Source organism: Betta splendens, chromosome 10 (genome assembly GCF_900634795.4).
Source record: "Betta splendens chromosome 10, fBetSpl5.4, whole genome shotgun sequence".
Taxonomy (NCBI): domain Eukaryota; kingdom Metazoa; phylum Chordata; class Actinopteri; order Anabantiformes; family Osphronemidae; genus Betta; species Betta splendens.
Genome location: NC_040890.2, coordinates 11,451,502 through 11,466,460, shown reverse-complemented (window position 1 = coordinate 11,466,460; position 14,959 = coordinate 11,451,502). Strand labels below are relative to the sequence as shown.

The 14,959-nt window shown below is 42.3% G+C and overlaps 3 protein-coding genes across 21 annotated transcripts in view; all 3 read right to left on the bottom strand.

Moving 5' to 3' along the window:
* The window catches only part of LOC114864332 (protocadherin alpha-C2-like), a 148,399-nt gene that overhangs the window by 50,587 nt on the left and 82,853 nt on the right, over positions 1–14,959 (bottom strand). For 4 of the 19 annotated variants that reach the window (XM_055512226.1, XM_029165142.3, XM_029165152.3 and 1 more), the window contains exon 2: positions 13,743–13,826. The exons of 13 other annotated variants lie outside the window; for them this stretch is intronic. In XM_055512226.1, coding sequence (XP_055368201.1) covers positions 13,743–13,826 — 84 coding nt within the window. Of the gene's footprint in view, positions 1–3,859; positions 6,404–10,667; positions 13,653–13,742; positions 13,827–14,959 lie in introns of those variants that run through there. 2 more of the 19 variants (XM_029165158.3, XM_055512228.1) reach the window with 2 other exon arrangements.
* LOC129604702 (protocadherin alpha-10-like) lies at positions 131–3,764 on the bottom strand. Its single transcript, XM_055512238.1, has one exon. It carries the CDS (start codon positions 2,528–2,530, stop codon positions 131–133), a length of 2,400 nt encoding a protein of 799 aa, XP_055368213.1. The 5' UTR covers positions 2,531–3,764.
* LOC114864933 (protocadherin alpha-3-like) lies at positions 7,584–9,992 on the bottom strand. Its single transcript, XM_029165949.1, has one exon. The coding sequence runs from the start codon at positions 9,990–9,992 to the stop codon at positions 7,599–7,601; it is 2,394 nt and encodes a 797-aa protein (XP_029021782.1). The 3' UTR covers positions 7,584–7,598.

Sequence of the window (14,959 nt, the reverse complement as noted above, 5' to 3'; positions counted from 1 at the left end):
TGATAAATAAAAATATTTTGGTAGAACACTGACATTGCTAAACTTGTGCATGACTTTACTCACCCTACTTACCTCACTCTAATGCCAAATACATTTTTTTTTACAATTCGCATATGAACATAGATCACAGCTATCTTACCTTTTCTTTGCTAGGTAAAGTCTGAGTCCTGGTAAACGTGTCTCCTCCATTTATACTGATCAGCTCCCCGTCCACAGGTGGAAACTGAGCTGGGAAAACCACTACGTCACTCTTGAGCGTGTCTGAGCTGAAGCAGACGTCGTACTGCTGAGTAGCCTTAGAGTAAGACCAGCTCCCGTCAGGGTGGGTGGTGATCATTGGGGCGCTGTACCTGCTGAAGCTGCCGTCTGTCCTGTGACATTTGACAGCTATTAAACTGATGAGGCTGAGCAGAAAGATCACGGACACCGACACAATGGCGATCAGCAGGTACAGGTTGAGAACAGAGAAGCTCTCCTCCTTCATGGGCACATGTCTGAACGGAGTCTGGAGGTCAGCTGTGCTTTCCACCACCACCACATCAATAGACACAGTAGCCGACAGGGAGGGTTCTCCGTTATCAGAGACCAGCACCACCAAGGGGTGAGTTTTCAGGTCATTGTCACTCATTCTCCTCTTAGTCCTGATTTCCCCGTTGCTGGTTCCGATCCTGAAGAGGTTGTTTCCTTTGGGCTCAGACAGGTGGTAAGAGAGCAGCGCGTTGTATCCAGAGTCTGCGTCTACAGCCCTGATCTTTGCCACAAAGTATCCTGCTTCAGCAGAATAGGGGATGCTCTCACTGTTAACGGAGCCCAGCTCAGAATAGGGAGCGAGAATGGAGGGACTGTTGTCGTTCTCATCCAGGATGAAAACGTTGACGGTCACGTTGCTGCTGAGCGGAGGAAGACCAGAGTCTGTGGCCTGGACTTTAAACTGAAACGTCTTCAGCTCCTCAAAGTTAAATGACTGTAAACTGACTATGTCTCCTGTCTCTGAGTTGATGTTTATCATGGTAGATAATGGTAGTAAGTTTGTGTTACTTTGTAAAAACGAATAGGTCACATGACCATTCTGATCTGCGTCTGCATCAGTGGCTGTAACCGTTTTTATAGCTTTTCCTACTGGAGCGTTTTCTTTGACATAGACATTTACCGTGTTTTCAGTAAATAGAGGCTTGTTGTCATTTACATCTGAGACGTGGACAGTAATGACGCTCGTGCTGGACAGAGGTGGGCTCCCCTCATCAGTAGCGGTGATGCTGATATTGTACTGAGGTGCTGTCTCTCTGTCTAGAGGCCCATCAACCACTAGCGAATAGGAGTTTTTATAGTTTGACTCTAATTTAAAAGGAACTTTATTTGAAATTGTGCAGGTCACCAAACCGTTCGTTCCTCCGTCTTTATCCGAGATTGACACTAGTGCAATAGCAGTTCCTATTGGTGCGTCTTCCTTCACTGTGTGTAACAGTGATGTGACTGAAATTTCAGGAGCGTTGTCATTAATATCCATGACTTGGATTAATAATTTTGTATGTGACGTCATTGGCGATAAACCTCCGTCACTCGCCTGTATTCGTATTTCAAACGCATTGTTTTCTTCATAATCGATATTCTTCTTAATTTTTACGGTCCCAGTTTTTTCATCTATATCAAACAGGTCCGTTTGTTTCCCTCTACCTACTTCACTGAATGAATACAATACTTTACCGTTTGGTCCTATATCTAGATCAGTTGCATTTACTGTTATTATCGATGTTCCCATCATTATATTCTCATACACACTCACTTTATAAAGCGTTTGACTGAATACAGGAGGGTTGTCATTATTATCCAGAACATTAACTATTATCATCATTGTGCCAGATTTGACTGGAGTTCCTCCATCAACCGCAGTGAGTGTGAGCTTAATCACGGACTGTTTTTCTCTGTCTAAAACTTTCTGAAGCACCAGTTCGGGAATTACAGTGTCTCCTTTATGTGTAATAAGAGAGAAATGTTCATTTTGACTCAGCTTGTATGTATTTACAGTATTTTTACCAACGTCTGCATCGCGAGCAGGATGAAGAGGAAATTTAGCTCCTGCTGCTGTGCTTTCACTTATGTTTAATACTTGAGTCGCACTAAGAAATGACGGTGACATGTCATTCACATCTACGATCATAATTTCTACGCGATAGAGTTTAAGAGGATTATTAATAACTGCTTCTACACTGAGGGAACATTTGGGTTCGTTGCCGCAGAGCTCCTCTCGGTCTATTCTCTCGTTAACGTAAAGGACGCCAGTCTTTAGATTTACCTCGAAATATTTCGTCTTTGATCCAGCAACGATCTGAAACATGCGGGGCTCCAAATCCTGCACATTGATGTTCAGATCTTTAGCGATATTCCCGACAACAGTCCCGAGATTCACCTCCTCTGAGACGGAGTAAGAGAGCTGCCCAGCCACGGCTTCCCAGTAACAATCCAACAGCACGAAGACGAGATAAATCCACACAGAGCCCGTTCTCCTCGATAAATGCATAATTCCAGCCATGCGCAAGGGAAGTGTCACTAACGTGTCAGAACATCCACAAGCCTTAGATCCAGAGAAAAAATACAAACGACTCCGTCATTTTTCAGCGAAATAAGAGAACTGCTCCCTGTCGTTCCACCTCTCTTTCTAACAAAGCCCAGTGATACATCCTACCCTGAGCCTGGGAGGAGCCCTGATCTCACGAACGGTCGTTGGCATGTTAAAGTATGTAGCGTCCCCATGTGGACGGTTACGGCTACTACGTCTTACAATAAATATAATAAAACAGCATTGTACCACCGGGAAGAATTCTCATTCATAATCAAGCATGAAAATTTCACAAACTGATACAATCACAAAACGGAAATATGACTGTCTATTGTTGAATGCACTGCATACTACAAGTCAAAAGACTGAACAAATGTCTTCCTTCATTGTAATTGTTTTGTATTTTGTAAAATCAAGATTATACCTTGAAAAGGAACGGGTCTAAACTAAGATACGTACTATTGAAATCATAAAACCAATGAGACCATGCACTCTCAAATAAAACGTTGTGTGCAGATCTTTAATTGGCAATGGATTGTAGAAATTGCTGACACTTCAAGAAAATCTTTAACAGCAATGGCACTGACAAAGATGGGATTCACTGAAAACCAAAGTGACTGCAATCATCCAATCTAAGCTTTTTATCATGAATGAAAAACGTATTTGGTTATGTTCCAGAGATGCAAAGTGTTTTGTAGAAATGAACTTCAGCACCTTCAGCACCATGGATAGCTACACAATATTCATTCCAATTGGTTTTCGAATATAAATGAAACGTGGTTAAACTTCCCGCTCTAAACGCTTACTCTCTGATGTAAAAAAAATAAAATAATAATAGAAAATAATAGTATATAATAACATAATAGAAAAGTGGTAATATTTCCCTGTGAGAACGAACTTCCTCTGCTACGAGAAATAGACAAAGATCAACAAAACAACTAACATTTGGAAGCCACAAAAGGCAGAGACCTATTTCAGTTTTTTTTCACCATTTATGAAAAAATGCTTTTTTTTAAATGTTCCTATAATGTGTGATACATCTGTCCATTTAAGTTAAGCACTAAGATATGTTTTTTAACAAAATATCTAAAATCAGTAATTTGAATTAATTTATAACTGTTATACTAATCATGCAACCAATATCACAACATATCAAGTCGATCAATTTAGGTGATTTGGACCTTGTTCCAAAAAAAAGTTCTCTCTCTAAAGACATACAGCAAAAATTACCACAACTAAACAAATGCCAAATATATTTTTTTACAATTTGTATGAGAACATAGATCACAGCTATGGTCTTACCTTCTCTTTACTAGGTAAAGTCTGAGTCCTGGTAAACGTGTCTCCTCCATTTATACTGATCAGTTCCCCGTCCACAGGTGGAAACTGAGCTGGGAAAACCACTACGTCACTCTTGAGCGTGTCTGAGCTGAAGCAGACGTCGTACTGCTGAGTAGCCTTAGAGTAAGACCAGCTCCCGTCAGGGTGGGTGGTGATCATTGGGGCGCTGTACCTGCTGAAGCTGCCGTCTGTCCTGTGACATTTGACAGCTATTAAAGTGATGAGGCTGAGCAGAAAGATCACGGACACCGACACAATGGCGATCAGCAGGTACAGGTTGAGAACAGAGAAGCTCTCCTCCTTCATGGGCACATGTCTGAACGGAGTCTGGAGGTCAGCTGTGCTTTCCACCACCACCACATCAATAGACACAGTAGCCGACAGGGAGGGTTCTCCGTTATCAGAGACCAGCACCACCAAGGGGTGAGTTTTCAGGTCATTGTCACTCATTCTCCTCTTAGTCCTGATTTCCCCGTTGCTGGTTCCGATCCTGAAGAGGTTGTTTCCTTTGGGCTCAGACAGGTGGTAAGAGAGCAGCGCGTTGTATCCAGAGTCTGCGTCTACAGCCCTGATCTTTGCCACAAAGTATCCTGCTTCAGCAGAATAGGGGATGCTCTCACTGTTAACGGAGCCCAGCTCAGAATAGGGAGCGAGAATGGAGGGACTGTTGTCGTTCTCATCCAGGATGAAAACGTTGACGGTCACGTTGCTGCTGAGCGGAGGAAGACCAGAGTCTGTGGCCTGGACTTTAAACTGAAACGTCTTCATCTCCTCAAAGTTGAACGACTGTAAACTGACTATTTCTCCTGTCTCTGAGTTAATATTTATCATGGTAGATGGTGGAAGTGAATCGCTGTTACTTTGTAAAAATGAATAGGTCACATGACCATTTTGTTCCGCGTCTGCATCATTGGCTGAAACCGTTTTTATAGCTTTTCCTACTGGAGCGTTTTCTTTGACATAGACATTCACTGTGTTTTCAGTAAATAGAGGCTTGTTGTCATTTACATCTGAGACGTGGACAGTAATGACGCTCGTGCTGGACAGAGGTGGGCTCCCCTCATCAGTAGCGGTGATGCTGATATTGTACTGAGGTGCTGTCTCTCTGTCTAGAGGCCCATCCACCACTAACGAATAGGAGTTTTTATAGTTTGACTCTAATTTAAAAGGAACTTTGTTAGAAATTACACAAGTCACCAAACCGTTCGTTCCTCCGTCTTTATCAGACACTGAGACTAGTGAAATAGCAGTTCCTCTTGGTGAGTCTTCCTTCGCCGTCTGTAATAATGATGTAACCGAAATCTCAGGAGCGTTGTCGTTAACATCTAAAACTTTAATCAGTAATTTAGCATGTGAAGTGAGAGGAGAAGAAGCGCCATCACTCGCTTGTATTCGTATTTCAAACGCATTGTTTTCTTCATAATCAATACTCTTCTTGTTTGTTACGGTCCCAGTCTTTACATCTACGTCGAACAAATCTGTTTGTTTCCCTCTCCCTACCTCACTGAATGAATACAACACTAATCCATTTGGCCCTGTGTCTAGATCAGTTGCATTTAGCGTTATTATAGATGTTCCAATTTCTGTATTTTCATACACACTCGCTTTATACAGCGTTTGACTGAATACAGGAGGATTATCATTAATATCCAGAACATTAACTATTATCATCATCGTGCCAGATTTGACTGGAGTTCCTCCATCAACCGCAGTGAGTTTGAGCTCAATCACGGACTGTTTTTCTCTGTCTAAAACTTTCTGAAGCACCAGTTCGGGAATTACAGTCTCTCCTTTATGTGTAATCAGAGAAAAATGTTCATTTTGACTCAGCTTGTATGTATTTACAGTATTTTTACCAACGTCTGCATCGCGAGCCGGATGAATAGGAAATTTAGTTCCTGCTGCTGTGCTTTCAGTAATGTTTAATACCTGTATCGCACTAAGAAATGACGGTGACATGTCATTCACATCTACAATCATAATTTCTACACGATAGAGTTTAAGCGGATTATTAATAACTGCTTCTACACTGAGGGAACATTTGGGTTCGTTGCCGCAGAGCTCCTCTCGGTCTATTCTCTCGTTAACGTAAAGGACGCCAGTCTTTAGATTTACCTCGAAATATTTCGTCTTTGATCCAGCAACGATCTGAAACATGCGGGGCTCCAAATCCTGCACATTGATGTTCAGATCTTTAGCGATATTCCCGACAACAGTCCCGAGATTCACCTCCTCTGAGACGGAGTAAGAGAGCTGCCCAGTCACGGCTTCCCAGTAACAATCCAACAGCACGAAGACGAGATAAATCCACACAGAGCCCGTTCTCCTCGATAAATGCATAATTCCAGCCATGCGCAAGGGAAATGTCACTAATGTGTCAGAACATCCACAAGCATTAGATCCAGAGAAAAAATACTAACGACTCCGTCATTTTTCAACGAAATTAGAGAACTGCTCCCTGTCGTTCCACCTCTCTTTCTAACAAAGCCCAGTGATACATCCTTCCCTGAGCCTGGGAGGAGCCCTGATCTAACGAACGGTCGTTGGCATGTTAAAGTATGTAGCGTCCCCATGTGGACGGTTACGGCTACTACGTCTTACAATAAATATAATAACACACAACATTATACAACCGGGAAGTATTTTCATTCATCCTCAAGCATGAAAATTAAACAGACTGATACAATCACAAAACGGATAATGGTCGTCTATTGTTTGATACAATACATACTACAAGTTAAAGGACTGAACAAATCTTCTCCTTCACTGTAATTGTTTTGTATTTTGTAAATTCAAGAATGTACCTTGAAAAGGAATGGTTATAAACTAAGACACGTACTTTTGAAATCATACAAACAATGAGACAATGCACTCTCAAATAAAACGTTGTGTCCAGATCTTTCATTGGCAATGGATTTTGGAAATTGCTGACACTTCAAGAGAATATTTTTTACAGCAATGGCACTGACAAAGATGGGATTCACTTAAAACCAGAGTGACTGCATTCATACAATCTAAGCTTTTATCATGAATGAAAAACTTATTTTGTTATGCTCCAGAGATGCAAAGTGTTTTGTAGAAACGAACTTCAGCACCTTCAGCACAATGGATAGCTACACAATCCTAATTCTGGACATGGAGTCATACGAATATATTTTCTAACAATTCATTCCAATTTGGTTTTTGAATATAATTGAAACGTGGTTAAACTTCCCGCTCTAAACGCTTACTCTGATATAAAAAAATAATAATAATAGAAAAAAATAGTATATAATAAAATAATAGAAGAGTGGTAATATTTCCCTCTGAGAACGAACTTCCTCTGCTACAAATAATAGACAAAGTTCAACAAAACGACTAACGTTTGAAAGCCACAAAAGGCAGAGACCTATTTCAGCTTTCTCACCATAAATGAAAAAAATGTATTTTTTTAAATGTTCCTATAATGTGTGATACATCTGTCCATTTAAGTTAGGCACTAAGATATGTTTGTTAACCAAATATCTAAATTCAGTAATTTGAGTTAATTTCTAACTGTTAAACTGTTAATGCTACCAATATCACAACATATTAAGTCGATCAATTTAGGTGATTTGGACCTTGTTCCAAAAAACCTTTCTTTCTTAAGACATACAGCAGAAAATACTACAAAAGTTCCAAAAACATTTTTTTACAATTTGTTTAAGAACATAGATCACAGCTATGGTCTTACCTTCTCTTTACTAGGTAAAGTCTGAGTCCTGGTAAACGTGTCTCCTCCATTTATACTGATCAGCTCCCCGTCCACAGGAGGAAACTGAGCTGGGAAAACCACTACGTCACTCTTGAGCGTGTCTGAGCTGAAGCAGACGTCGTACTGCTGAGTAGCCTTAGAGTAAGACCAGCTCCCGTCAGGGTGGGTGGTGATCATTGGGGCGCTGTACCTGCTGAAGCTGCCGTCTGTCCTGTGACATTTGACAGCTATTAAAGTGATGAGGCTGAGCAGAAAGATCACGGACACCGACACAATGGCGATCAGCAGGTACAGGTTGAGAACAGAGAAGCTCTCCTCCTTCATGGGCACATGTCTGAACGGAGTCTGGAGGTCAGCTGTGCTTTCCACCACCACCACATCAATAGACACAGTAGCCGACAGGGAGGGTTCTCCGTTATCAGAGACCAGCACCACCAAGGGGTGAGTTTTCAGGTCATTGTCACTCATTCTCCTCTTAGTCCTGATTTCCCCGTTGCTGCTTCCGATCCTGAAGAGGTTGTTTCCTTTGGGCTCAGACAGGTGGTAAGAGAGCAGCGCGTTGTATCCAGAGTCTGCGTCTACAGCCCTGATCTTTGCCACAAAGTATCCTGCTTCAGCAGAATAGGGGATGCTCTCACTGTTAACGGAGCCCAGCTCAGAATAGGGAGCGAGAATGGAGGGACTGTTGTCGTTCTCATCCAGGATGAAAACGTTGACGGTCACGTTGCTGCTGAGCGGAGGAAGACCAGAGTCTGTGGCCTGGACTTTAAACTGAAACGTCTTCATCTCCTCAAAGTTGAAAGACTGTAAACTGACTATGTCTCCTGTCTCTGAGTTGATGTTTATCATGGTAGATAGTGGCAGTGAGTCTGTGTTACTTTGTAAATATGAATAGCTCATCTGACCGTTTTGATTGACATCAGCATCAGTTGCAGTGATGGTTTTAATAACTGATCCTATTTGACTGTTCTCCTTCACGTAAACATTAATCAGTGGCTCTGAGAAGCGAGGTGGGTTATCATTGACATCAGAGATATGAACAGTCACTATGCTGGTGGTGGAGAGAGGTGGAGCACCTTCATCAGTAGCTACAATGGTGACATTGTATTCTGCCATCATTTCTCGATCAAGAGGCCCATTAACAACTAATGAGTAGTAGTTTTTATAATTTGTTTCCAGTTTAAATGGAGCTTCATTGACTATTAAAGCATTTACTGCTCCATTTTTCCCACCATCTCTGTCTAGAACAGAAACAAGTGCAATAGCGGTACCCACATCTGCATCCTCCTTCACTGTGTTTAGCAGTGACGTCACAGTGATCTCTGGAGCGTTGTCATTAAGGTCCACTACCTCCACCAGTACCTTACAATGAGATGTCATCGGGGGCTGACCTCTATCACTGGCCTGGGCATGAATCTCAAACGCCTGGTTTTCCTCATAGTCGATTTCACCTTTGACAATGAGCGCACCAGTGTTACTGTCTATTTGAAAAACATCTAGGACCTGATCCTGCCCTTTACTCCTCAGTGAATATTCTATTTCAGCATTTAAACCATCATCTGCGTCTGTTGCGTTCAAAACTAAAACCGTTTTACCTGATGGTACGTTTTCATAAACCCGTGCTTTGTATAAAGGGCTACTGAATACTGGGGTGTTGTCGTTAATATCTAAAACATGAATAATGATTTGCGATGTTCCAGATTTTGATGGATTTCCCCCGTCTATTGCGGTAACTTTAAGTCTTATAATATTGTGTGTTTCACGGTCTAATGCTTTCTGAAGCACAAGCTCAGCAGACACAGTTTCTCCCCCTTTATGAAGCTCCAAAGAGAAATAATCGTTTGCACTCAGCTTGTATGTACTAACGCTGTTCTTTCCGACGTCGAGATCTGACGCCGCTATGAATCCAAATTTCTTTCCTGGAACAGTACTTTCAGCAACGTTAAGAGTCTGGGTGCTTTCGGGAAAATACGGTGCATTATCGTTTATATCGACTACATTTATTTCCAAGCGATAGAGCTTCAGAGGATTGTTGATCACAGCCTCGACGCTGACAGTACATTTTGCAGCTTGAGCGCAGAGCTCCTCTCGGTCGATTCTTTCATTTACATAAAGGAACCCCGTTTTCAGATTCACGTCAAAATATTTTTTCTTTGATCCGCTGACAATCTGAAACTTACGTGCCTCCAACTCTTGAATATTTAGGTTCAGGTCTTTAGCGATATTTCCAACAGACGTGCCCAGGTTTACCTCCTCCGATACTGAGTATGAGATCTGCCCGAGCACCGCTTCCCAGCAACAATCCGAGAGAATAACGAGCAAATATGTCCAAAACACACCCCGTGTCGTCCTCGTCGACATATTTGTATCCAGCATGGGCAGGTCATGTGGATTCTAGTCCTCCATGTACTTTGCCATCGAGCAGAAAAAGACAATGACCGACACACAAGCAACTCTTGCGATGCGTCTCTCTCTAACAAAGCCCTATAAGAAACGCTATCGTGTGAGTTTGGGAGGAGCATCAAAAACGCACGAGAATCATAAAAATGTGGCGGTCTACACTGTCCCCATGTGGTTATTTAACATAACTACATTTAAAAGAATAACAGGTAGAAGTCAAGTAAGAATATTCATATTGTCCAGGAAGACATAAGGAAACATATTGTAAACGTGTCCAGACTGCCTTTCTCTGCGCATCCAAATAAGGGTAAAATAATTACCTAGACTCATGTTATTAAATGTAATTAAATCTTGTATACTTCTCAAACTCTGCACTGTATGCATTTACAAGATATGTCAAATAACACAAAGAAATCATGATGAATTTAATTGGACAAGGATTTGCGTTTTAATTTTCCATATGGCTTTTTTTCAGGACTCTGAGACTCACAGATGAACTTGTCCTGCTAATACTGAGTTTTGTTTTAACCATGTACCACATTATTGAAACAGACTAAATGTATACCGAACAGTCTACTTATATCACAAAGTAAAATGAACAGGGACACAACATTTGCTCTTAAGATATATTCTTACCTTTTCTTTACTAGGTAAAGTCTGAGTCCTGGTAAACGTGTCTCCTCCATTTATACTGATCAGCTCCCCGTCCACAGGAGGAAACTGAGCTGGGAAAACCACTACGTCACTCTTGAGCGTGTCTGAGCTGAAGCAGACGTCGTACTGCTGAGTAGCCTTAGAGTAAGACCAGCTCCCGTCAGGGTGGGTGGTGATCATTGGGGCGCTGTACCTGCTGAAGCTGCCGTCTGTCCTGTGACATTTGACAGCTATTAAACTGATGAGGCTGAGCAGAAAGATCACGGACACCGACACAATGGCGATCAGCAGGTACAGGTTGAGAACAGAGAAGCTCTCCTCCTTCATGGGCACATGTCTGAACGGAGTCTGGAGGTCAGCTGTGCTTTCCACCACCACCACATCAATAGACACAGTAGCCGACAGGGAGGGTTCTCCGTTATCAGAGACCAGCACCACCAAGGGGTGAGTTTTCAGGTCATTGTCACTCATTCTCCTCTTAGTCCTGATTTCCCCGTTGCTGGTTCCGATCCTGAAGAGGTTGTTTCCTTTGGGCTCAGACAGGTGGTAAGAGAGCAGCGCGTTGTATCCAGAGTCTGCGTCTACAGCCCTGATCTTTGCCACAAAGTATCCTGCTTCAGCAGAATAGGGGATGCTCTCACTGTTAACGGAGCCCAGCTCAGAATAGGGAGCGAGAATGGAGGGACTGTTGTCGTTCTCATCCAGGATGAAAACGTTGACGGTCACGTTGCTGCTGAGCGGAGGAAGACCAGAGTCTGTGGCCTGGACTTTAAACTGAAACGTCTTCATCTCCTCAAAGTTGAAAGACTGTAAAGTGACTATGTCTCCTGTCTCTGAGTTGATGTTTATCATGGTAGATAGTGGCAGTGAGTCTGTGTTACTTTGTAAATATGAATAGCTCATCTGACCGTTTTGATTGACATCAGCATCAGTTGCAGTGACGGTTTTAATAACTGATCCTATTTGACTGTTCTCCTTCACGTAAACATTAATCAGTGGTTCTGAGAAGCGAGGTGGGTTATCATTGACATCAGAGATATGAACAGTCACTATGCTGGTGGTGGAGAGAGGTGGAGCACCTTCATCAGTAGCTACAATAGTGACGTTGTATTCTGCCATCATTTCCCGATCAAGAGGCCCATTAACAACTAATGAGTAGTAGTTTTTATAATTTGTTTCCAGTTTAAATGGAGTTTCATTGACTATTAAAGCATTTACTGCTCCATTTTTCCCACCATCTCTGTCTAGAACAGAAACAAGTGCTATAGCGGTACCTACGTCTGCATCCTCCTTCACTGTGTTTAGCAGTGACGTCACAGTGATCTCTGGAGCATTGTCATTAAGGTCCACTACCTCCACCAGTACCTTACAATCAGCAGACATCGGGGGCTGACCTTTATCACTGGCTTCTGCGTGAATTTCAAACGCTGGATTTTTTTCATAATCAATTTCTCCTTTAATAAAAATCGCACCAGTTTCAGAATCTATGTCAAACACGTTTAGGACGTGATCCTGCCCTTTACTCCTCAGTGAATATTCGATTTCAGCGTTTAATCCATCATCGGCGTCTGATGCGTTTAAAACTAAAACAGTTTTACCTGCTGGTACGTTTTCATAAACCCGTGCTTTGTATAAAGGTTTGCTGAATGTCGGGGCGTTATCATTAATATCTAGAACATTTATAATAACTTCACATGTCCCGGACTTTGGCGGATTTCCTCCATCAACTGCGGTAACTTTAAGTCTGATGACATGTTTTGTCTCACGATCTAATGCTTTCTGAAGCACAAGCTTTGCAGATGCACTCTCCTCGCCTCTGTAAAGCTCCAAAGAGAAATGCTCGTTTGCACTCAGCTTGTATGTACTAACGCTGTTCTTTCCGACGTCGAGATCTGACGCCGCTATGAATCCAAATTTCTTTCCTGGAACAGTACTTTCGGGAATATTAAGAGTCTGTGTGCCTTCAGTAAAATACGGTGCATTATCGTTTATATCGACTACGTTTATTTCCAAGCGATAGAGCTTCAGAGGATTGTTGATCACAGCCTCGACGCTGACAGTACATTTTGCAGCTTGAGCGCAGAGCTCCTCTCGGTCGATTCTTTCATTTACATAAAGAAACCCCGTTTTTAGATTCACGTCAAAATATTTTTTCTTTGATCCGCTGACAATCTGAAACTTACGTGCCTCCAACTCTTGAATATTTAGGTTCAGGTCTTTAGCGATATTTCCAACAGACGTGCCCAGGTTTACCTCCTCCGATACCGAGTATGAGAGCTGCCCGAGCACCGCTTCCCAGCAACAATCCGAGAGAATAACGAGCACATAAATCCAAAAAGTGCTTCTTATTTTTCTCATCGACATATTTCTAAACAGCATGAACAGACGATGTGGATATTAACCCTCCATATTCCGCCAGATAGTCCGGAGCAAACACCCCGTTTGTCTTTTACGGGGAAAAGAAAATGACACACTGTTTAGTCTTGCGATGCGTCTCTTTCTCTAACAAAGACCAGGGGAACATCATCCTCTGAGTGAGGGAGGAGCCTTAACTAAGCAAGAAGACCATTAAAATGTGCTGGTCTGTACTGTCGCTATGTGGTCATTTGCCATATCGCAAGTACATGCAAGTGAACTATATCCTCATCGTCCAAAACAGTGTATAAGGAAATCATGACCTGTCCAAAAATTGTCTTTGTAAATACATATTTCAGATTTTATATAATTGTGCGATTTAAAAGAAATGTTTTTAAGCAATAGTGGCAATTAACAATGCTGCCTTTCCTTGTTACGTGTCAATTGGGACAGAATAAATTATTATTAAATTTGATCGTTAAAAAATTTAAAAATTAAAAAAAAACTTAAATTATTTTTTATAGAACGATGCATCAACGTATATCGTTTAAAACACAACAAAATCACACTATGCATAAACAGAAAAAATGTGGCATTAAACTTTCAGACCGCGTTTTCAGCACCATGGACAACGACATACACGCAGATCAGAAGTATCAAACAAAGTAATATATGAAATGTAAGGTTTTATAGTTGTCTTACCTTTTCTTTATTAGGTAAAGTCTGAGTCCTGGCAAAAGTGTCTCCTCCATTTATACTGATCAGCTCCCCGTCCACAGGTGGAAACTGTGCGGGGAAAACCACTACGTCACTTTTGAGCGTGTCTGAGCTGAAGCAGACGTCGTACTGCTGAGTAGCCTTAGAGTAAGACCAGCTCCCGTCAGGGTGGGTGGTGATCATTGGGGCGCTGTACCTGCTGAAGCTGCCGTCTGTCCTGTGACATTTGACAGCTATTAAAGTGATGAGGCTGAGCAGAAAGATCACGGACACCGACACAATGGCGATCAGCAGGTACAGGTTGAGAACAGAGAAGCTCTCCTCCTTCATGGGCACATGTCTGAACGGAGTCTGGAGGTCAGCTGTGCTTTCCACCACCACCACATCAATAGACACAGTAGCCGACAGGGAGGGTTCTCCGTTATCAGAGACCAGCACCACCAAGGGGTGAGTTTTCAGGTCATTGTCACTCATTCTCCTCTTAGTCCTGATTTCCCCGTTGCTGCTTCCGATCCTGAAGAGGTTGTTTCCTTTGGGCTCAGACAGGTGGTAAGAGAGCAGCGCGTTGTATCCAGAGTCTGCGTCTACAGCCCTTATCTTTGCCACAAAGTATCCTGCTTCAGCAGAATAGGGGATGCTCTCACTGTTAACGGAGCCCAGCTCAGAATAGGGAGCGAGAATGGAGGGACTGTTGTCGTTCTCATCCAGGATGAAAACGTTGACGGTCACGTTGCTGCTGAGCGGAGGAAGACCAGAGTCTGTGGCCTGGACTTTAAACTGAAACGTCTTCAGCTCCTCAAAGTTAAATGACTGTAAACTGACTATATCTCCTGTCTCTGAGTTGATGTTCATCATGGTAGATAATGGTAGTGAGTCACTGTTACTTTGTAAGAATGAGTAGGTCACCTCGCTGTTCTTTTCTGTATCAAAATCGGCCGCAGTCACTCTTTTAATAACGGCTCCTGTTGGACTATTTTCATTCACATATATGTTAAGTATGGGTTCTGGGAAAAAAGGCGGGTTATCATTGACGTCAGAAACCAGAAAAGAAACTACACTTGTACTGGACAGCGCCGGAACCCCTTGATCCGTTGCCACTATCGTCACGTTGTAGTTAGATACTCTCTCTCTATCCAAGACGCTGTCAACTAACAACGAATAATAATTTTTGTAATTTTTTTCAAGTTTAAATGGCATGTCAT